The 25,677-nt window shown below is 41.8% G+C and overlaps 1 protein-coding gene across 1 annotated transcript in view; it reads left to right on the top strand.

Annotated features, from left to right (window-relative positions):
• Positions 1–25,677, top strand: part of LOC137259749 (uncharacterized) — a 98,624-nt gene that overhangs the window by 51,635 nt on the left and 21,312 nt on the right. The window contains exons 18-27 of the mRNA XM_067797349.1: positions 6,156–6,323; positions 6,598–6,741; positions 7,366–7,447; positions 7,666–7,813; positions 8,522–8,948; positions 9,653–9,808; positions 11,339–11,456; positions 12,619–12,739; positions 23,095–23,249; positions 24,659–24,772. Coding sequence (XP_067653450.1) covers positions 6,156–6,323; positions 6,598–6,741; positions 7,366–7,447; positions 7,666–7,813; positions 8,522–8,948; positions 9,653–9,808; positions 11,339–11,456; positions 12,619–12,739; positions 23,095–23,249; positions 24,659–24,772 — 1,633 coding nt within the window. The remainder of the gene's footprint in view (positions 1–6,155; positions 6,324–6,597; positions 6,742–7,365; positions 7,448–7,665; positions 7,814–8,521; positions 8,949–9,652; positions 9,809–11,338; positions 11,457–12,618; positions 12,740–23,094; positions 23,250–24,658; positions 24,773–25,677) is intronic.

Below are 25,677 nucleotides of genomic sequence, written 5' to 3'. Positions count from 1 at the left end.
ATCAGAGCATCAAGTCTCCCTATACGTTATCTGGTAGTGTCATCAGTGCATCAAGTCTCCCTATACTTTATCTGGTGGTATCATCAGTGCATCAAGTCTCCCTATACTTTATCTGGTAGTGTCATCAGTGCATCAAGTCTCCCTATACTTTATCTGGTAGTGTCATCAGTGCATCAAGTCTCCCTATACGTTATCTGGTAGTGTCATCAGTGCATCAAGTCTCCCTATACGTTATCTGGTAGTGTCATCAGTGCATCAAGTCTCCCTATACTTTATCTGGTGGTATCATCAGAGCATCAAGTCTCCCTATACGTTATCTGGTGGTATCATCAGTGCATCAAGTCTCCCTCTACGTTATCTGGTGGTATCATCAGAGCATCAAGTCTCCCTATACGTTATCTGGTGGTATCATCAGTGCATCAAGTCTCCCTATACTTTATCTGGTAGTGTCATCAGTGCATCAAGTCTCCCTATACGTTATCTGGTGGTATCATCAGAGCATCAAGTCTCCCTATACGTTATCTGGTGGTATCATCAGAGCATCAAGTCTCCCTCTACGTTATCTGGTGGTATCATCAGAGCATCAAGTCTCCCTCTACGTTATCTGGTGGTATCATCAGTGCATCAAGTCTCCCTATACTTTATCTGGTAGTGTCATCAGTGCATCAAGTCTCCCTATACGTTATCTGGTGGTATCATCAGAGCATCAAGTCTCCCTATACGTTATCTGGTGGTATCATCAGAGCATCAAGTCTCCCTCTACGTTATCTGGTGGTATCATCAGAGCATCAAGTCTCCCTATACGTTATCTGGTGGTATCATCAGTGCATCAAGTCTCCCTATACGTTATCTGGTGGTATCATCAGAGCATCAAGTCTCCCTCTACGTTTTCTGGTGGTATCATCAGTGCATCAAGTCTCCCTATACGTTATCTGGTGGTATCATCAGAGCATCAAGTCTCCCTCTACGTTATCTGGTGGTATCATCAGTGCATCAAGTCTCCCTATACGTTATCTGGTGGTATCACCAGTGCATCAAGTCTCCCTATACTTTATCTGGTGGTATCATCAGAGCATCAAGTCTCCCTATACTTTATCTGGTGGTATCATCAGAGCATCAAGTCTCCCTATACTTTTTCTGGTGGTATCATCAGTGCATCAAGTCTCCCTATACGTTATCTGGTGGTATCATCAGAGCATCAAGTCTCCCTATACGTTATCTGGTGGTATCATCAGTGCATCAAGTCTCCCTATACGTTATCTGGTGGTATCATCAGAGCATCAAGTCTCCCTATACGTTATCTGGTGGTATCATCAGAGCATCAAATCTCCCTATACGTTATCTGGTGGTATCACCAGTGCATCAAGTCTCCCTATACGTTATCTGGTGGTATCATCAGAGCATCAAGTCTCCCTCTACGTTATCTGGTGGTATCATCAGTGCATCAAGTCTCCCTATACGTTATCTGGTGGTATCATCAGAGCATCAAGTCTCCCTATACGTTATCTGGTAGTGTCATCAGTGCATCAAGTCTCCCTATACGTTATCTGGTGGTATCATCAGAGCATCAAGTCTCCCTATACGTTATCTGGTAGTGTCATCAGTGCATCAAGTCTCCCTATACGTTATCTGGTGGTATCATCAGAGCATCAAGTCTCCCTATACTTTATCTGGTAGTGTCATCAGTGCATCAAGTCTCCCTATACGTTATCTGGTGGTATCATCAGAGCATCAAGTCTCCCTATACGTTATCTGGTAGTGTCATCAGTGCATCAAGTCTCCCTATACGTTATCTGGTGGTATCATCAGAGCATCAAGTCTCCCTATACGTTATCTGGTGGTATCATCAGTGCATCAAGTCTCCCTCTACGTTATCTGGTGGTATCATCAGAGCATCAAGTCTCCCTATACGTTATCTGGTGGTATCATCAGTGCATCAAGTCTCCCTCTACGTTATCTGGTGGTGTCATCAGTGCATCAAGTCTCCCTATACGTTATCTGGTGGTATCATCAGAGCATCAAGTCTCCCTATACGTTATCTGGTAGTGTCATCAGTGCATCAAGTCTCCCTATACGTTATCTGGTGGTATCATCAGAGCATCAAGTCTCCCTATACTTTATCTGGTGGTATCATCAGTGCATCAAGTCTCCCTATACGTTATCTGGTGGTATCATCAGAGCATCAAGTCTCCCTATACGTTATCTGGTGGTATCATCAGTGCATCAAGTCTCCCTATACGTTATCTGGTGGTATCATCAGAGCATCAAGTCTCCCTATACGTTATCTGGTGGTATCATCAGAGCATCAAGTCTCCCTCTACGTTATCTGGTGGTATCATCAGAGCATCAAGTCTCCCTATACGTTTTCTGGTGGTATCATCAGTGCATCAAGTCTCCCTATACGTTATCTGGTGGTATCACCAGTGCATCAAGTCTCCCTATACTTTATCTGGTGGTATCATCAGAGCATCAAGTCTCCCTATACGTTATCTGGTGGTATCATCAGAGCATCAAGTCTCCCTATACGTTATCTGGTGGTATCATCAGAGCATCAAGTCTCCCTATACGTTATCTGGTGGTATCATCAGAGCATCAAGTCTCCCTATACGTTATCTGGTGGTATCATCAGAGCATCAAGTCTCCCTATACGTTATCTGGTGGTATCATCAGAGCATCAAGTCTCCCTCTACGTTATCTGGTGGTATCATCAGTGCATCAAGTCTCCCTATACGTTATCTGGTGGTATCATCAGAGCATCAAGTCTCCCTATACGTTATCTGGTGGTATCATCAGTGCATCAAGTCTCCCTATACGTTATCTGGTGGTATCATCAGTGCATCAAGTCTCCCTATACGTTATCTGGTGGTATCACCAGTGCATCAAGTCTCCCTATACTTTATCTGGTGGTATCATCAGAGCATCAAGTCTCCCTATACGTTATCTGGTGGTATCATCAGTGCATCAAGTCTCCCTATACGTTTTCTGGTGGTATCATCAGTGCATCAAGTCTCCCTATACGTTATCTGGTGGTATCACCAGTGCATCAAGTCTCCCTATACTTTATCTGGTGGTATCATCAGAGCATCAAGTCTCCCTATACGTTATCTGGTGGTATCATCAGAGCATCAAGTCTCCCTATACGTTATCTGGTGGTATCATCAGAGCATCAAGTCTCCCTATACGTTATCTGGTGGTATCATCAGTGCATCAAGTCTCCCTATACGTTTTCTGGTGGTATCATCAGTGCATCAAGTCTCCCTATACGTTATCTGGTGGTATCACCAGTGCATCAAGTCTCCCTATACTTTATCTGGTGGTATCATCAGAGCATCAAGTCTCCCTATACGTTATCTGGTGGTATCATCAGAGCATCAAGTCTCCCTATACGTTATCTGGTGGTATCATCAGAGCATCAAGTCTCCCTATACGTTATCTGGTGGTATCATCAGAGCATCAAGTCTCCCTATACGTTATCTGGTGGTATCATCAGAGCATCAAGTCTCCCTATACGTTATCTGGTGGTATCATCAGAGCATCAAGTCTCCCTCTACGTTATCTGGTGGTATCATCAGTGCATCAAGTCTCCCTATACGTTATCTGGTGGTATCATCAGAGCATCAAGTCTCCCTATACGTTATCTGGTGGTATCATCAGTGCATCAAGTCTCCCTATACGTTATCTGGTGGTATCATCAGAGCATCAAGTCTCCCTATACGTTATCTGGTGGTGTCATCAGAGCATCAAGTCTCCCTATACGTTATCTGGTGGTATCATCAGAGCATCAAGTCTCCCTATACTTTATCTGGTGGTATCATCAGAGCATCAAGTCTCCCTATACGTTATCTGGTAGTATCATCAGAGCATCAAGTCTCCCTATACTTTATCTGGTGGTATCATCAGAGCATCAAGTCTCCCTATACTTTATCTGGTGGTATCATCAGAGCATCAAGTCTCCCTATACGTTATCTGGTGGTATCATCAGAGCATCAAGTCTCCCTATACGTTATCTGGTGGTATCATCAGAGCATCAAGTCTCCCTATACGTTATCTGGTGGTATCATCAGAGCATCAAGTCTCCCTATACGTTATCTGGTAGTATCATCAGAGCATCAAGTCTCCCTATACTTTATCTGGTGGTATCATCAGAGCATCAAGTCTCCCTATACGTTATCTGGTGGTATCATCAGAGCATCAAGTCTCCCTATACGTTATCTGGTAGTATCATCAGAGCATCAAGTCTCCCTATACTTTATCTGGTGGTATCATCAGTGCATCAAGTCTCCCTATACGTTATCTGGTGGTATCATCAGTGCATCAAGTCTCCCTATACGTTATCTGGTGGTATCATCAGAGCATCAAGTCTCCCTATACGTTATCTGGTGGTGTCATCAGTGCATCAAGTCTCCCTATACGTTATCTGGTGGTATCATCAGAGCATCAAGTCTCCCTATACGTTATCTGGTAGTGTCATCAGTGCATCAAGTCTCCCTCTACGTTATCTGGTGGTATCATCAGAGCATCAAGTCTCCCTATACGTTATCTGGTGGTATCATCAGTGCATCAAGTCTCCCTATACGTTATCTGGTGGTATCATCAGAGCATCAAGTCTCCCTATACGTTATCTGGTAGTGTCATCAGTGCATCAAGTCTCCCTCTACGTTATCTGGTGGTATCATCAGAGCATCAAGTCTCCCTATACGTTATCTGGTGGTATCATCAGTGCATCAAGTCTCCCTATACGTTATCTGGTGGTATCATCAGAGCATCAAGTCTCCCTATACGTTATCTGGTGGTGTCATCAGAGCATCAAGTCTCCCTATACGTTATCTGGTGGTATCATCAGAGCATCAAGTCTCCCTATACGTTATCTGGTGGTATCATCAGAGCATCAAGTCTCCCTATACGTTATCTGGTGGTATCATCAGAGCATCAAGTCTCCCTATACTTTATCTGGTGGTATCATCAGAGCATCAAGTCTCCCTATACGTTATCTGGTGGTATCATCAGAGCATCAAGTCTCCCTATACGTTATCTGGTGGTATCATCAGAGCATCAAGTCTCCCTATACGTTATCTGGTGGTATCATCAGTGCATCAAGTCTCCCTATACGTTATCTGGTGGTATCATCAGAGCATCAAGTCTCCCTATACGTTATCTGGTAGTGTCATCAGTGCATCAAGTCTCCCTCTACGTTATCTGGTGGTATCATCAGAGCATCAAGTCTCCCTATACGTTATCTGGTGGTATCATCAGAGCATCAAGTCTCCCTATACGTTATCTGGTGGTATCATCAGAGCATCAAGTCTCCCTATACTTTATCTGGTAGTGTCATCAGTGCACCAAGTCTCCCTATACGTTATCTGGTGGTATCATCAGAGCATCAAGTCTCCCTATACGTTATCTGGTGGTATCATCAGTGCATCAAGTCTCCCTATACGTTATCTGGTGGTATCATCAGAGCATCAAGTCTCCCTATACGTTATCTGGTAGTGTCATCAGTGCATCAAGTCTCCCTATACGTTATCTGGTGGTATCATCAGAGCATCAAGTCTCCCTATACGTTATCTGGTGGTATCATCAGAGCATCAAGTCTCCCTATACGTTATCTGGTGGTATCATCAGAGCATCAAGTCTCCCTATACGTTATCTGGTGGTATCATCAGAGCATCAAGTCTCCCTCTACGTTATCTGGTGGTATCATCAGAGCATCAAGTCTCCCTATACGTTATCTGGTGGTATCACCAGTGCATCAAGTCTCCCTATACGTTATCTGGTAGTGTCATCAGTGCATCAAGTCTCCCTATACGTTATCTGGTGGTATCATCAGAGCATCAAGTCTCCCTATACGTTATCTGGTGGTATCATCAGAGCATCAAGTCTCCCTATACGTTATCTGGTAGTGTCATCAGTGCATCAAGTCTCCCTATACTTTATCTGGTAGTGTCATCAGAGCATCAAGTCTCCCTATACTTTATCTGGTAGTGTCATCAGTGCATCAAGTCTCCCTATACGTTATCTGGTGGTGTCATCAGCGCATCAAGTCTCCCTATACTTTATCTGGTAGTGTCATCAGTGCTTCAAGACCCATCTAAAATACAGTGTTGTATGAATAACTCACTTCCATACGGTCATGACACAGTGTATTCTCACTCCAGAATCAACCCCGACCTGTTGAGGACAGTCCTCTGCATTGGCGTGTCTGACGGCAACACTGATGACTGGGACGTCCTCTACAGCAGATACCAGGCAGAGACGTCTCTGTCAGTCAAGGACGACATGCTGATGGCGCTGTCCTGTTCTGAAGAGCCCTGGATGATTGACACGTGAGTCCTCGAAGTTTGAAGTTAATTACTTGAACAAGCCAATATATGTGTCACTGAAGTCTGTTTCACTTGAACATTTCAGTGGTCTATTTCAGGGTTAGGGCTAACCCTAACCTAACCCTCACTTGAACATTTCAGTGGTCTATTTCACGATAATATTCAGTCTATCTGAGTCCATGTCACTAAAACGTTCATCTCTGTGCCTATGTCACTAAACATTCATCTCTGTGCCTATGTCAGAGCAAATGTTACCTCAAACTTCTCTGTTTCTAAGGTATCTTCAAAGAACCATCACAGCAGGCGAGATTCCAAAGGATGATACAACTCGGGTGTTATATTTCGCCCCCAGACTCAACGGCAAAACACAACCATTTGTTTGGGATTTTATCAGGCAACATTACAGTCTGTTGAGGGACGAGTAAGTACTTGAGAAATGCATGTAGCTGAACATTTTGTACATGGATGCCAGGGACAGCAGGCGGACTTTGGTCACTCACTCGAGTACTATGGTGAACGTCTGTGTCAGACGGGGGATCAACGTGCCGACCCATGTCAGGTGTAAGAGGCTGTTGGCTACAATGGCATTAACTCATATTCGGTTTATTCTTCACTATATTAAACACTTGATACAATTGGGAGGCCAGGCTAGGCAAATTGTGTCATCGTAATCGGCAGAATTATGCGTTGTTTATATACTCAATCACTGGTTCATCTGGATAAGGGCGGCGTCCAGCAATCTACATACACCCTTCCTCTGGGATCACTCTGCGCTCTTTACACAATGTTGTGGTCTTTTCGGAAACATAACCACATTATGTACAATGTGTGATGCCCATTACTGGCTTACCTCGCTATGGTGCTGCAGGAACATTGCATGAATACAGCTAAACGTTAGGTAAATCTGAGCTCACTATAAAGACAAATCAAGAGACAGTGGTTTGGTAATGGTGTTCATGAGAAGTCGCCCATACAATACCGTCCCCTGTTACAATAATGCATTGCTTACAGCGGCAGAACATTACACTCATTCTTTATTCTTCAGCTACACCGGCAACTTCTACTACTTCGACAAGATGATCCTTAGTGCAACAGGCACATTCAACACGGAGTTCCACCTGAAACAGGTAGGACACGACACATCAACGGGAGTCACAACCTATATATTCCCCTGTTACAAGTAAGACGGTCACAGTCTAAATGTCCTGATAGTGGTTTGATGTACGTCAGATAGAATCGCTTTGCTTCGTCCATGTCTGGTGCCTCACGTCGTGATACTGCTTAAATGATTTAAAACTTGACTTCGTCATTCACTCATTCCCTTTGCTTGACCCTGTTCTCACAGTTGGAGGCCTTCGTCAATTCTACAGCTGACCTTGGCACTGGCGCAGCAGCCTTCTCGCAAGCGATTGGTCAGACCAAGGCCAACATCAAATGGATGAATGAGAATTATCCAGTCATCAAACAATGGCTGACGGATTTGGGATATTACAGTACGTACACCCCGACACTGAGACCCTGTCTGTACCAAAATTCTATGCTGAAACTACAGTGAAAACTCGTGTGTACGACCAGTTCTGTGATGTAATTGTAGCGAAACCTAATTAACCCTACTATGCTAGTAAGTAAGTTCAAGCGATAACAATATCCTACTATATAGTGGGCTCAAGTGATAACACTACCCTTCTATATAGTGGGCTCGAGTGATAACACTACCCTACTATATAGTGGGCTCGAGTGATAACACTACCCTACTATATAGTGGGCTCGAGTGATAACACTACCCTACTGTATAGTGGGCTCGAGTGATAACACTACCCTACTGTATAGTGGGCTCGAGTGGTAACACTACCCTACTATATAGTGGGCTCGAGTGGTAAGTACTCACAAGTGATAACACCTCTCTACTGGTAAGTACGTTCCTGTTACGGTCTATGTTCCCCAGGAATAGTGGCACGGCGCTGGTAAGTACGTTCCTGTTACGGTCTATGTTCCCCAGGAATAGTGGCACGGTGTATATTGCCCTGGAATAATGGTCACAGTATATATTGCCACTTTATTTTATAAGTTAGGAGAATTGTGTTCCGACTGACAGCTGACTTAAGAAAACAGCTCCCAGTTCAAGTTACCAAAGTTTAGTGTACACCTTGAAATACGTGTCTGATTATTACCGGTCTGTCCAAGCTCCGTATGTTCAACAGAGGACCACAACCAGAAGGAGCCTTCAACTTCAGAGGACATTTTCCTTCCTAAAGACGTCAAGCCTATATCATACGACCTGGAAATGAAACCCAATATGTACGAGGGAGACCCAGCCAGCTTCACATTCGAAGGTTCCGTTACCATACACATCCGGTGTCTGCAACCTACAAGGGACGTCACTCTTCACATCAACAAACTCAACATCACTTCCGGTTCTATCGAAGTCGGGCCAGAGAGTGGCGGGGTAGGTGCAGTAACATACGTGTCTCATGAAGAAAACCAAGTGAGCCAGTTCTTGACGATCCATGTGAATGAAGACCTGAAGAAAGACTCTTTGTATTATCTCAAGATGAACTTCACGGGGCCACTTCGAGATGATCTTGCTGGGTTCTATCTCAGTTCCTACAAAACCGGAAACACCACTGTGTAAGTGACGTCATGTTGTCTTGGTCTGAATCAACCTTCTTGAGACGCAACATGGGTCGTGTCAGTGTTTGCCTTTGAAGTTTATCCGACTACGTCATGATACAATAGCACACACGTTACTCTACACCCCACCACTAGACGCTAAACTCACCTCACTCAATACAAGTTAACATCAGACAATGATAGTTACATCACCCAATGCCAGTTAACATCAGACAATGATAGTTACATCACCCAATGCCAGTTAACATCAGACAATGATAGTTACTTCACCCAATGCCAGTTAACATCAGACAATGATAGTTACTTCACCCAATGCCAGTTAACATCAGACAATGATAGTTACTTCACCCAATGCCAGTTAACATCAGACAATGATAGTTACTTCACCCAATGCCAGTTAACATCAGACAATGATAGTTACTTCACCCAATGCCAGTTAACATCAGACAATGATAGTTAATCCACCCAATGCCAGTTAACATCAGACAATGATAGTTACTCCACCCAATGCCAGTTAACATCAGACAATGATAGTTACTTCACCCAATGCCAGTTAACATCAGACAATGAAAGGCATAAGTGTGAGGTGAATGTGTGAGTCCTGTTGACCGGTGCAGGATGTATGTGCTCCCTGTAGTTGTTGTAGGCTGTGAACTGAATGTGTGAAACCTGCTCACCGGTGTCGTGTGTATTTGCTACAGCTATCTGGCGACAACGCAGTTCGAGTCATCGGATGCCCGGAAGGCATTCCCTTGTTTCGATGAGCCGGCCCTGAAGGCGACGTTTAACATCGTACTTGTGAGGAAGAAGGATTTTAATTCTACTTCGAACATGCCGATTATTGCAACAGAAGACAGGTACAGTACGTCTACCTCATCTCCGGAGGTGTACAGACAATACATTAGGGGTGTCACATGACTACTTAAGGATGACGACAAGTGTATGATCAATACCTCGACGTATTGTGTCAGGCGACGTTTAGACATGGTTCTTATGTCGTTGTCAGTCATCACTTGCCTGAATCTATCTCGAAACGTCGCCTTCCACACAATAATAATGTATATCCATTGAATTATCCCCATTCTTTATCTCCTTCACTTCTAAAATGTGCATGAAACATCACGTGACTAATTAACTCGTTATCGAACGTAGATTTGTCTCTAGGGATACCTGTGATGACACGTACAGATATCTACGCGTGGCCAGTTATACCTGTAATGACACGTACAGATATCTACACGTGGCCAGGGATACCTGTGATGACACGTACATCTACACTGACGGTTTTGATAGATAGTTACAACACGTGGCGAGGGTTTATCGTTGGTAGATAATTATAACACGTGGCGAGGGTATATCGTTGATAGATAGTTACAACACGTGGCGAGGGTTTATCGTTGATAGAAGTTACAACACGTGGCGAGGGTTTATCGTTGATCGATAATTATAACACGTGGCGAGGGTATATCGTTGATAGATAGTTACAACACGTGGCGAGGGTTTATCGTTGGTAGATAATTATAACACGTGGCGAGGGTATATCGTTGATAGATAGTTACAACATGTGGCCAGGGTTTATCGTTGATAGAAGTTACAACACGTGGCAAGCGTTTATCGTCGATAGAAGTTACAACACATGGCCAGGGTATATCGTTGATCGATAAATATAACACGTGGCGAGGGTATATCGTTGATAGATAGTTACAACACGTGGCGAGGGTTTATCGTTGATAGAAGTTACAACACGTGGCGAGGGTTTATCGTTGATCGATAATTATAACACGTGGCGAGGGTATATCGTTGACAGAAGTTATAACATGTGGCGAGGGTTTATCGTTGATAGAAGTTACAACACGTGGCCAGGGTTTATCGTTGATAGAAGTTACAACACGTGGCGAGGGTTTATCGTTGATAGAAGTTACAACACGTGGCGAGGGTTTATCGTTGATAGGCGCTAAGGTTTTGTGGTGCGGTTTTGCTTATTCATGTTGCACATGTTAACAGGGGACGAGGGTTTATCTCAAAACAGACATCAATGTTCCAGCAGTGTCACTTTGGATTTCTGTGATCGGACAAAAAACATGTTTTTATGGGAATCACTCATGACCCATATTGATCACATAGCTGTACAATATTCAACAGGCTTGGTGGCTGTTGCCTTATTTGGGTAGCGCAGCCAGTGATGAATCAGAGTTCTGGAATTTCCTAGAATGACCGTGCCATCAGCAAGGGTCTCCGAGGACGTGTTCCCCTAGGAACCACTGGTTACGTTATCATCTTGGAACTCTGCCCGTTATGGCGGTCTGATCGTCTCCATCCTGACACAAACATGAAGTGAATGCTTGCTGAAAACAGGTAGGCGTGATAGTTTGTATTTCTCTATGCAGGCCCGACGGGTACCAAGCCGACATCTACCAGACCACGCCAGTCATGTCGACATATCTCGTCGCGTTTGTAGTGTCTGACTTTGGATATATAACCGGAAATACCTCCCGTGGCTTACAGGTAAAACCGGCAATGTCAGTTATGGGTTCTTCCCAAAAGCATGTAGGCGATATCTCCTAGGAGATCTCGTTTTGATAGTAGATTCTGCACATTGCCCTGATAATGTTATGACCTCATCAAGTTGATGTCACAATGCTATGACATCACCGCACTGCACATTTAATGGCAGTGCTGTGTTCAGAGATTCTTCATTCTTCATCATGTACTGAGAATAGTCTAGATATTGATATTAATATTGATAACTACTGTAATGGACTTTACCAGCACTTCCCAACAACCACGCTGGTAGGGACAAAGACAATAAACAACGTCCAGCAATCATGCCAATACTCACATCATACCAATACACACAAGATTTTACAGATTAGTAGATGTCAACGAAATCTCCCACCATAGGAAATATTTCTATACTACCACAAACACATCGGAGGTAACCATATATTCCAGGTTCAGTGTAGTAAGGCAGATACAGCTTTCTGAGAAAGGGAGAGCACACTCTTGACAAAAGGGAGGCTGCACACCTCATTTTCACCCGACTTTTAATGGTATTATAATACTTTCTGGGCAAAAGGTGGGTGCGCTCCCCCTCATACCCCTGAGGATCCGCCTATGTTCATATTATATAAATACACACCACTGTCAAAACATTCACATCGTGTACTGAACCAGTGATAAACCTATCCGTGCATGGAATACAGTTGTCTGGAATCTAGTGTCTAGAATTTAGGGTTGTGTAGGACCTAGAGTTGTCTGGAACCTAGGGTTGTGTAGAACCTAGGGTTTTTTAATTGTATCATGTTACATTCGTGCTTGACAACGGTACAATACTGTATCCCACTACATGTTTCATCCTTGCTTGTCAACGGTGCCACTCTCCTCTGTATCTCACTGCATGTTACATTCCTGCTTGAGAAGGGTACAACAGTCCTTATCCCACTAGTACTGTTTGTTACAGTCCTGCTTGAGAAGGGCACAGCAGTCTGTATCCCACTACATGTTACAGTCCTGCTTGAGAAGGGCACAGCAGTCTGTATCCCACTACATGTTACAGTCCAGCCTGTCAAACACAACCTAAAGGAAGTTGTTATCCATTAAGTGTGTATTTTGTATTTCTAAGCTTTAACAGTGACACTCCAGGAAGTTAACATCCTCTATGTTTCAGTATCGTGTATGGGCGAGGAAGAACGCCCTCTCTCAGCTGGATTACGCCCTGGATGTGGGGACAAAGGTCATCTCTCTTTACGAAACATATTTCAACCAGACGTTCCCCTTACCTAAACAAGGTATAACACAATCTTTACATAAACAAGGTATAACACAAACTTTACATAAACAAGGTATAACAGAAACTTTACCTAATCCGGGTGTGACACAAACTTTACTTACACAAGGTATAACACAATCTTTACCTAAACAAGGTATAACATAAACTTTACGTAAACTTGGAATCACACAACTTTACCTAATAAGGGTTTGACTCAAACTGTACCTAAACAGTCTATGACACAAACATTACTTAAAGAAGGTATGACACAACCTTCACATAAACTTGGTATAACACAATCTTTACCTAAACAAGGTATTCCACAATCATTACCTAAACAAGGTATAACACAGCTTTTACCTTAATAAGGTATTACATAATCTTTACTTTAAAAAGGTATGACACAATAACCTCACCTAAACAAGATATGACACAAACACTTTATCTCCACAAGGCATGACACAGTCTTCACCTAGACAAGGTATAGCATAATCTTTACTTTAATAGCCTATGACACAACCATCCCACTCCACTTAAACAAGGCGTCATATATTCCATACCTCAACAAGGCATCAGACATTACCCGTACCTAAACATTTCCTGGACCTAAACATTACCTGTACCTACACATTTCCTATACCTAAACGTGGTATCTCACACATCCCCATGTACCTAAACATGGCATGACACACATATTCCGTACCTAAAAATGGCATCACACATTACCTGTACCTAAACATGGCATCTCACACATCCCCATGTACCTATACATAGCATCACACTCATCCCTCTGTACCTAAACATGGCATCTCACACATCCCCATGTACCTAAACATGGCATCACACACATATTCCGCACCTAAACATGGCATCTCACACATCCCTATGTACCTAAACATGGCATCTCACACATCCCTCTGTACCTAAACATGGCATCTCACACATCCCCCGTACCTACACATGGCATCTTACATATCCCCATGTACCTAAACATATCATCTCACATTACCTGTACCTAAATATGTCACGTCACACATCCCCATGTACCTAAACATGGCATCTCACACATCCCCCATGTACCTAAACATGGCATCTCACACATCCCCCGTACCTACACATGGCATCTTACACATCCCCATGTACCTAAACATAGCATCTCACATTATCTGTACCTAAATATGTCACATCACACATCCCCAAGTACTTAAACATGGCATCTCACACATCCCCATGTACCTAAACATGGCATTTCACACATCCCCATGTACCTAAACATGGCATCTCACACATCACCCCTGTACCTAAACATGGCATCTCACACATCCCCCATGTACCTAAACATGGCATTTCACACATCCCCATGTACCTAAACATAGCATCTCACACATCCCCATGTACCTAAACATGGCATCTCACACATTCCCATGTACCTAAACATAGCATCTTACACATCTCTATGTACCTAAACATGGCATGACACACATATTCCGTACTTAAACATGGCATCACACATTACCTGTACCTAAACATGACATCTCACACATCCCCATGTACCTATACATGGCATCACACACATCCCTCTGTACGTAAACATGGCATCTCACACATCCCTATGTACCTAAACATGGCATCTCACACATCCCTCTGTACCTAAACATGGCATCTCACACGTCCCCCGTACCTACACATGGTATCTTACATATCCCCATGTACCTAAATATAGCATCTCACATTACCTGTACCTAAATATGTCACGTCACACATCCCCATGTACCTAAACATGGCATCTCACACATCCCCCATGTACCTAAACAATTCCTATACCTAAACATGGCATATCACACATCCCCATGTACCTAAACATGGCATGACACACATATTCCGTACCTAAAAATGGCATCACACATTACCTGTACCTAAACATGGCATCTCACACATCCCCATGTACCTATACATAGCATCACACTCATCCCTCTGTACCTAAACATGGCATCTCACACATCCCCATGTACCTAAACATGGCATCACACACATATTCCGTACCTAAACATGGCATCTCACACATCCCTATGTACCTAAACATGGCATCTCACACATCCCTCTGTACCTAAACATGGCATCTCACACATCCCCCGTACCTATACATGGCATCTTACATATCCCCATGTACCTAAACATAGCATCTCACATTATCTGTACCTAAATATGTCACCTCACACATCCCCATGTACTTAAACATGGCATCTCACACATCCCCATGTACCTAAACATGGCATTTCACACATCCCCATGTACCTAAACATGGCATCTCACACATCACCCCTGTACCTAAACATGGCATCTCACACATCCCCCATGTACCTAAACATGGCATTTCACACATCCCCATGTACCTAAACATAGCATCTCACACATCCCCATGTACCTAAACATGGCATCTCACACATTCCCATGTACCTAAACATAGCATCTTACACATCCCTATGTACTTAAACATGGCATGACACACATATTCCGTACCTAAACATGGCATCACACATTACCTGTACCTAAACATGACATCTCACACATCCCCATGTACCTATACATGGCATCACACACATCCCTCTGTACCTAAACATGGCATCTCACACATCCCTATGTACCTAAACATGGCATCTCACACATCCCTCTGTACCTAAACATGGCATCTCACACGTCCCCCGTACCTACACATGGCATCTTACATATCCCCATGTACCTAAACATAGCATCTCACATTACCTGTACCTAAATATGTCACGTCACACATCCCCATGTACCTAAACATGGCATCTCACACATCCCCCATGTACCTAAACAATTCCTATACCTAAACATGGCATATCACACATCCCCATGTCCCTAAACATGGCATCTCACACATTACCATGTACCTACACATGGCATCTCACACATCCCCATGTACCTACACAAAGCATCTCACACATCCCCCATGTACCTAAACATGGCATCTCACACATTCCCATGTACCTAAACATAGATCACACACATTCCCATGTACCTACACATGGCATCTCACACATCCCCATGTACCTAAACATGGCATATCACACATCCTCCCTGTACCTAAACATGGCATCTCACACATCCTCATGTACCTAAACATGGCATCTCACACATTCCCATGTACCTAAACATAACATCTCACACATTCCCATGTACCTAAACATGGCATCTCACACATCCCCATGTACCTAAACATGACATTTCACACATCCCCATGTACCTAAACATGGCATCTCACACATCCCAATGTACCTAAACATGGCATGACACACATTCCCATGTACCTAAACATAGCATCTCACACATTCCCATGTACCTACACATGGCATCTCACACATCCCCATGCACCTATACATGGCATCTCACACATCCCCCCTGTACGTAAACATGGCATCTCACACGTCCCCATGTACCTAAACATGGCATTTCACACATCCCCATGTACCTAAACATGGCATCTCACACATTTCCATGTACCTACACATGGCATATCACACATCCCCATGTACCTAAACATGGTATCTCACACACACACCCTGTACCTAAACATGGCATCTCACACATCCCCATGTACCTAAACATGGCATCTCACACATCTCCATGTACCTAAACATGGCATCTCACACATCCCCATGTACCTACACAAAGCATCTCACACATTCCTCTGTACCTAAACATAGCATCTCACACATTCCCATGTACCTACACATGGCATCTCACACATCCCCATGTACCTAAACATGGCATTTCACACATCCCCATGTACCTAAACATGGCATCTCACACATCCCCATGTACCTAAACATGGCATCTCACACATCCCCATGTACCTAAACATGGCATCTCACACATCCCCCCTGTACCTAAACAATTCCTATACCTAAACATGGCATCTCACACATTCCCATGTACCTATACATGGCATCTCACACATCCCCCCTGTACCTAAACAATTCCTATACCTAAACATAGCATCTCACATTACCTGTACTTAAAGGAGAATACGAACGTTTTGTGTTTTTTGCAATAATGGAAGGAAGCACCCTAAAAACACTTACCGTAATCAAAATTTCAAAAAAAATATGTAAAATTAGCAATTGACGCGTGAAAAACGCTCTCGAATTTCCGCCTATTACGGAAAGACCCGACAGTTAATGAGCAGCGGCGGGTATCACGTGACATGACGTCAAATGTGCCTGTCGCCGATTGCTACCTCTATGGTTTGGAATGACAAGTTGGCTGTGATCATGGATTCATAAGCAGTAAGAGATGTTCCCGATGTTGTTTTTGACCTGGATGTCAGGCCATATCAATATGAGCCAATTTTGGAGCATGGAATAGAAAATTCCAGTGGTGATGAAGAGGAAGAGTCCAGTGAAACGGAGGCACCACTTGATGTCAACATCGGAAGACTCGGGAACACAGACTGGTAAGTTCGTCATATAAACAATTATCGAATAATCGGTTTTATTGACTCGGTTAATACTGTTTTCATGTACCAGGTTTTGATATACCGACGTACTTAATTCCTGTCAAGGAGTAGTTTTATTTATCCGATCGCAGTAACGTTTTATGCGCTCAGCTCTTTAGTACGTTTCGTCATTCATAGTTATCGTCATGTAAAACACGGTTTAGGGAATGTTTGTGTATAACATTTTAAACAGTAAGCACATTTTTTGTTAATTGTGTGAAGTGTGTATGGCCGGCGATCGGCACAAATAATTCTCACTTAATATAATATTTTAGGTGTGACTGTGGCGAATGCATCCCGATGCCAACTGGTCTTGAGAGTAAATGTTGCCAGGAGATTCAGCAAACAGAACGCATGTGCGACGAAGAATCTGTGCAGTGTATCACTGAACATCCATATTTTGTGGACAATTGTCTTAGGAGAGGAGTGGTGTGGGTATCATTGCTGGAGTTTGCTCAGCAGGATGGACCACTTGACGACAACGAGCCATTACATGAGTAAGTAAGTGTGTGTGTGTGTGTGTGTGTGTGTGCGTATGTATGTATGTATGTATGTATGTATGTATGTATGTATGTATGTATGTATGTATGTATGTATGTATGTATGGATGTATGTATGGATGTATGCATGTCAGACATGGGGTAATTGTAATTTGTAATTGAAATTGAATGTAATTAATTACAAAAATCTGTGTAATTGCATGTAATTTGTAATTGATCGTTAAATATGTCATTTTTAATTGTAATTTAATTAATATCTGAAAGTAATTGAAATTTTCTATTACACGAAATTACACCTTAACGTTACGTTTTTCTAATTTTGAAGGTTATCAGGCAACCCATGCAGTAATTTTCTGTACAATAACGAGAACAAAGTGTTTTTTTTAATTAGAAGCTTGTTGTTTGTACATACTCTAGCAGGTGTTTTGAAAGAGAATTGAATGTCTTCCACCCTTTACATTATAAATGTACACAACACTGTCAAAAGAACATCAGTCAAATAGTTAGTCTTAGTTAATTAAAAACATGTTTGAAATAGATTCCAGCTAGGTTAGTATAGACATAATTACGACTGCCATTAACTTATGCCATGTGAATGGCATTAAACTATCATCATCTGCACTGGTATGAAACAAAGGGAATCAGTAATGCATGACTGAATGTAGTTCAGTATTTGAGGAAGTGGGGGATTAACTATACTGTTTGTTTGTCAAGTTCCTATCAAAATGGCATCTTTGTTTATTTCTCATAGGATATGGCACTAAAATATCTTACTGAAACTTTAGTCCTATTTTTATAATCATGAAATTCAGGAAGGCATAAATATAACTTGACAAATATTTCAGTATGTTAATATGGATTATAAGTTTGTCATTTGAGCGAAATTTATCAGGACTTCCAACTAATGGACACAGGATAAAAAAAACAACAGACTGAACCATGTTTAAAGTTTAGAAATTAAACAGTCAAAATTTTTATAATTTAATTTCTGGACATTAAAAATGTGAACCGGATTTGGGGACTGACTGATATGAGCATGAAAAATTCATGCATTAATGCTTCAAAAATAGGTATCATGACACAGGACTTTGTCAATTAAAGAAATACAGAAAAAAATATTTTTAGAATTTTTTTTTGTAATTGTAATTAATTACTTTTGTAATTAAATTAATGACTTTTTAAATTAAAGTGTAATTTTAATTGTGGAAAATGAATATAACTGTAATATAATTTACTACATTTCAAAGTAATTGAACCCATGTATGTATGTATGTGTGCGTGTAAACAGCCATAAATTCTGATGCACAAGTAAACTACATATGTGTCACAGGGGACAATATAATTCAAAAAGATAATTAATTTATTATAATGAATTATTTGATGTAAAGATGGAAATGGGAAATCATAGAAATGTGAAAACAACACCAATATTGGAGCATCTTGTCTCAATTCATCGATTACTATTAAAATACAAGTTTGCGATGGTATCTATTTAATAAAATGATGATCTCAGCTTCCTTCAATTGCAGGGCATACAGATACTGTTCATATCGTCGCTTCTCCAGATTGGTGTACCATACGCTTCCTAAGAAATGTAGGAAGGTTCATCCTTCCTGTGTTGTGAAAAAAATTAGGGAGGCATTTCCAGCAGAATCAGACACATACACTGGCTTCAAGTATGCAAGACCTTGACAATCTTTAATGTTTTCACTCAACAATTTCAAATCTGTTAAGAAATACATTTGGAAGAATGAGCTGAGTCAGATGGCTTCCAGTTTATCAAGACTGTTTTGTCAGTTAAATAAGCTGTGACTGTTTACCCTAATAGATTACTTTATTGTATTAATTCCATGTCATATTCAGGAGTGGAAATAGTGTATTGCCCAACATTCCAGGCCAGTGTTTCTTTGTTTCTAATGTGCAAACTTCACTATCAGGGCAAGTGATTTTACATGTGCCACTGTACACTAGCAATTTTTTTTTTAGTTCACTAGCAATTTCCACCCCTGGGGATAATGTTTTTCACCCACCACATGTCAATGGTTTTGCATCATGCCTTCCAACACAGAGATATTCACCAATGCCTAATAGTGTTACCTGTATGAATGTATTATAGAGCTATGAAGTGCAAATAACACAAAAGTCAATTCGTAAAAGTCACAAATTTTATTTACCGGTACTTCATAACCTTGGTTTTTTTGGTTGGATGACCTCTTGTCGTCTGATGAATAACAACAAAAGAGATCACTTTGTTTCACTCAGACTACGTATAAAGCAGGAATTTCCTGAACAAAATATGTCAGGGATATTAGTATTTTTACAATTGATATTTCATCAGTGAGTCAATATTCATAATTAAAAAAAATTCCAAACATCCCGAACTAATTTTGTGTATTTGTTGACTGATTTCATATTTCATGTAAATAAACCTATCTATGATGACCAGTGGTATCTTTTTCTATCTAAACTACACCTTAGGTATTCGTAAAACATGTGATATACTATGCTCCAAGGAACTAGACAGCAAGTAACGACAAGGTCTCAGATGCTCCATTCAAAATTACAACAGTAGTGCAACTGACAGAGTCTCGGAGTCTGTTGCAAGGCTTATCTCAAGTATACTCTACTTCGGCATCAAGAATCTTGACTTTTGTTGGGTGACCAAGTCTTTCTTAACAACGGGTTTAAAGCTCTTGGTAAGTGGCAAAGGTGTACTGTGGAATTGCTTGTCTGCATCTTTCCTCGCTGATGTGTAGTTTAACAAAGCTTTTCTTCTTTCTATTACAGCCCGCTGCAGGTCTTCCGCATAGTCTGCATGATACAAAATAGCAATTAATAATTATAATACAAACAATTTAAAAACTATAGACAACACAACACAGGCTTCATTTTCACTGTACTCATGCACAAATGTATTTTGGTGCAAAAGATCAAGGGAACATATCGGATGCTGAGAAAGTGAGTTTAGTTTTTACCTGCACTCAGCAATATTCCAGCTGTATGGCAGCAGATCACATTTTGAAAAAGCACTACATCAACAGTGAGAGTTAAAATTCAACAGAAATATGATATGAAACAAAAACAATACTGTTACACCAGTCTTAATTTTGCATGTGAAAAATCTGCAGTTCCAGACTTACTGAAAGTAACTTGTTGTTTCACAGGTTTAACTACAGCTTCCTCTCCTTTCTTTGATTTGGGATACATCATCTTCCATCTTGAATTGCCCACCTGATCTGTTGCTTGTTCGCGGTTTCCATTTTCATTGAAATGGAGAGCAGCAAGGAACATTCTTCAACAATACTTGAATAGTTTAGCAAGTGAAGTTTCAGAGACAAGAAACTGTCTTTCAGTCTGGGGATTTGCTGACAAGTAGAGAAATGATTCAGTATTGTTATCAGTATCTGTATCACAGTCAGTTTCACTGTCATCCAATTCTGAGTATTCAGAAGGCATGTATTCCTCATCACTTGTAAGAATTGTGTCCTCACAAGCATCAATGTCCTCCACTGCTTCGATGACACTGTATACCTCATGCTGCTTAGAACTACCTTGTGATATAGATGCATTTTCAGCTGAAAATAGCTCTAGAGGTGGAAGTGGCGCAAGATCACACTGAACTTCTTTGGAGATGGTAGTGACTGGCTTGCACTGGTAAGGACTTGTAACTTGAATCCTCCTTGTTCGTTGTGATATACTACACTGCTGTGAAATAGTCTGAGTTTTCTGGTTGACAAAATGTGAACTTTTGTTCACATATGAAGCAGACGGTCCAGTGAGTATGTCATTAGTTGATGTAGAATCTTGTCCTGGAAACTCTTCATGTTGCCTTACGTTTTCTATTTCATAAGGTTCATTTCTGTCTCTATCAAAGGCATTCGGCGGATTCGTTTCAATGGTTTGTTCATCATTCAAGATATCTTTCAGGATCTGCAAAAGATAGACAAAAAACACTCAAGATGTTCATAAAAAGCACAACATTAAATATCATCATATTTATGAACAATTTACTGTATTGTTTCAACTACTTAATTTTACCTAAGTAGCTAAACTCTTCATACATACCAGTAAATGTAAGGTCTTAAAAACTACCCCTACTTTAATGACAAAGTAGTTTACTGGAAAGAATATAATTATGATATATCATTCAGTTAAAGTGAACACGATAAGTTTACATAAAGTGGATGTTATATCATCATGATCATGATTAAATGGGAAGCAACTTACTTATTTCAGTAACGGGTAAATTTATATTCAAGCGCACATTTATTGATTTAAATAAAGGTTTGAAAACTGAAGATCTGCGTGTCACACACACCAGTTACAGTAAGTTAATTATAACATGTCATGTTGCATAATTAACTAAATATTCTAGAAGGAAACCTCCGGTCAACTATTTTCACCGCAACACTATGCTTATGGAAAATTACTTACCTCGTCCGTTCGTCGTTTCCTGAAAGCTCCCCGTGTAACACTAGGCAAAATCCATCCATGAAATTCTTTGTCCTGAATCTCGTGGGCACTGCATCTTTCTTTAGCCGAGCTTTTGGATTTTCATATCCCATTTGTGCAAGGCGAAACGGGTCTCTTTCATATGCATCGGACTCGAAATGATCCGAACACAGAACTGCATTTTTGCTTGGTTTCCAGTTTTTCTCACCACGTTGACACCTATGAATCCAAACCTTTCTCCTGTCTAAATCGGTCTTTTCACTTGGAAATCTGAAGAAATGTTGGTTCTTCCCATTATTTGATGACGCAGTACACCCCCAGGCGACGCAGTACACCATTGTACCACTTAAAAACAGGACAGACACGAGACGATTCTTACTTCTCAAGCGCTTGATCTTTGGCAATATGGCGGACTGTAGTCACATATGACGTCACGGGCGGAAAGGTCACGTGAGCACTCGCGAAATATGCATAATCGCCGGAGCTCACAATCACTGAAACTGATTTCGCGATTAAAACAAAAGTATGCGAATTTTCAAGTTGAAAATTTCTGAATATGTTTATGATTACTATATCTTTCAGTCACCGAATTATTGCAATTCACTCGTATTCTCCTTTAAACATGACATCTCACATTCACCCCTGTACCTAAATATGGCATCTTATATCCCCCTCTATCTAAACATGGCATCAATTGTACCTATACATAACATCTCATATCCAGATGTACCTAAACATGGCATCAATTGTACTTATGCATAGCATCTAATATCCCCAGGTACCCAAACGTAGCATCACTTATCCCCCTGCGCCTAAACATGGCATCTCACGTTCCACTGCACCTAAACATGGCATCAAATACTCCTTGCACCTAAACATCACATGATATGTTCCCTGTTCCAGATATGATCGCTATCCCGGACTTCGCCATGGGCGCCATGGAGAACTGGGGACTGATCACGTACCGTGAGAGTCTGTTGCTGTACAAGGACGGCGTCACCAACAACTATGCTAAACAACAGGTCTTGGTGGCAATTGCTCATGAACTTGCACACCAGGTAAAGAAGCTGTGTCGCCATGAACTGTTTGTGTGGAATTCTAGGACTTGATGGTGTAGTGATGACAAAACCCTTTGGATGATCAACGTCTTTATTTGAACAGTGGCAATGGTTTTCTGAATAGAGTCTTAGAAACTGTCTGAAAAGCCATATTGTCGAAATACAAAAGTTGAATACTCTTAAAGATTTGTCAACTCTAACATTTTTCCACATTGCTATGTAATATAGTCTCAGTCATGCAACAGTGGTCCAACTGCAGGTGGTGGTAGTGGACCATGGACCATCACAAGGAAGACAGTAACAGTTGTCCACCGGCCGGTGGTGGTAATGGGCCATATGCCATCATAAAGATCACAGTAACAAACGGTCCACCTGCAAATAGTTGTAATGGACCATAGACCATCACAAAGAGGACAGTGTAATGTCCACGAAAACGAGCACTTTGGGACTCTATCGACTGCAATATTTACGTGAAGACATCTACTTTGCATCTTAATTGTAGACTGGAAAACATGGGTAAACCTTGTGTAGCAATGTAGCAAATGGGTGGGTGGATGGAGTTTTTTGTTTTGTTTTGGTGTTTGCTTTTTTGTTTGTTTTTGTCTAATTTCCTGTAATAATTTATGATTTGAAATATGGTACGGTACGCAGCGTTCTGCAAGTTCTGTCTGTCCATCTGACTGATTTTCCACAACCCATGTGGACAACAGTAACCCCTGGATTCAAGGGGGATATGTATGTTTCCTGTAGTGACGTTGAAGAGGGGTTAACTCCTGATCAGCACATAAGTGTAAGGAATGTGGACGAGGGCAACCGGAGGTTCCAGACACCTTGTATGCAGACAAAGCTGGTTGCAGATATCCATTGCTATTCTTAATTGTCCAGATGCCAAGATTGTTTCATTCATTCAAACGTGACTACAGTGCTATATTTATTGGATGGACTGATCTGTCGTTATTCGTACCAAGCCTCACAAGATAACATGGTGGACAGACTCTACATGCACGTGTACACTTCGCCAAATGACAAGCCAGGTCCATCACCTAGATCTCCTGTTCCTGCGGCTACTGAAGACTAATGACAGTTCCAATTCCACGTACAGAGTTGCGTCCCTTAGGCCTATCAAGATGAGTTCGCATCCATATTCAGTGACTGGTGATGGTTTGCACGTTTGTGGTCACTGTTAACAGTGGGTGATGACTATGGCGACATTACATGGAACTCTCCCTCTCTCAGATGACACGTTGTAACTGGAATACTCTCGCCAACACATTTGTTGTATCTTGTTGTTGTTACTGCTGTGTTTGTACCGGTGTATTTCACAGGCTGGGAGCTTTGAAGGAAACTCTTGTTTGAAAGTGCTGGGGTTTTGCTAAAGATGGCGTATAACTGTATTCACTCTATTTCAGTGGTTTGGGGACCTGGTGTCGCCGAAATGGTGGGACGACCTGTGGCTCAATGAGGGGTTCGCTACATTTGTGGAATATATGGGATCGGACCTGGTACAGCCAAATTTCAAGATGGTAAGTTTTAGTTTGTATATTTGTTGTTTACCGCCGCATATTCAGTCAGTGTGTCAGCGGTTTGTAAATAATCGAGTCAATCGAGTGAGTATGATCATCAGTCTATGTGTTTGGAATACGATGACGTGCAAGAGTCACCACCCGTGTAGTCGCTTCCGGCAGGTATGGGTTACTGAAGACCCATTCTATCTTGATCATCACTTTGAAGTGATAGATTCTTGATGCAATCTTAATAATTTACAGTGGCTTTGAGGATTAGATTTGTCATTGTTTCCACTGACGACTTCAGATTAAACAAGTAACAACATTTGTCCCTTAAACATAGGATCGTGGTTAACGTTGATATTCAACTGTAACAACTGACGGTAGCAACACCTGTGAAATATTCACCTCTCAGTTTATTTTGACAGAACTGTTTCTAAACTGAAACAGTCGCTAACACCTGTGATGAACACTCGCCTTGCACAAACTGAAGGGCGTGACGTAGATTGTTGTGATTTGCTGTCATCCCAGAAGGGCGCCATGTAAACCGTTGTGGTTTGATGTCCTCCCAGACGAGCGTGACGGAGACTGTTGTGGTTTGATGTCTTCCCAGACGAGCGTGACGGAGACTGTTGTGGTTTGATGTCCTCCCAGACGAGCGTGATAGTGACTGTTGTGGTTTGATGTCCTCCCAGAAGGGCGTGACGGAGACTGTTGTGGTTTGATGTCCTCCCAGAAGGGCGTGACATAGATTGTTGTAGCTTGATGTCCTCCCAGGAGGGCGCCATGTAGACCGTTGTGGTTTGATGTCCTCCCAGACGAGCGTGCCATAGATTGTTGTCGTTTGATGTCCTCCCAGAAGGGCGTGACAGAGCCTGTAGTGGTTTGATGTCCTCCCAGAACGACGTGACGGAGACTGTTGT

Source organism: Haliotis asinina, chromosome 13, assembly GCF_037392515.1.
Source record: "Haliotis asinina isolate JCU_RB_2024 chromosome 13, JCU_Hal_asi_v2, whole genome shotgun sequence".
NCBI lineage: Eukaryota > Metazoa > Mollusca > Gastropoda > Lepetellida > Haliotidae > Haliotis > Haliotis asinina.
The sequence above is the reverse complement of the archived record's forward strand: the minus strand, read 5'-3'. Positions and strand labels throughout refer to the sequence as shown.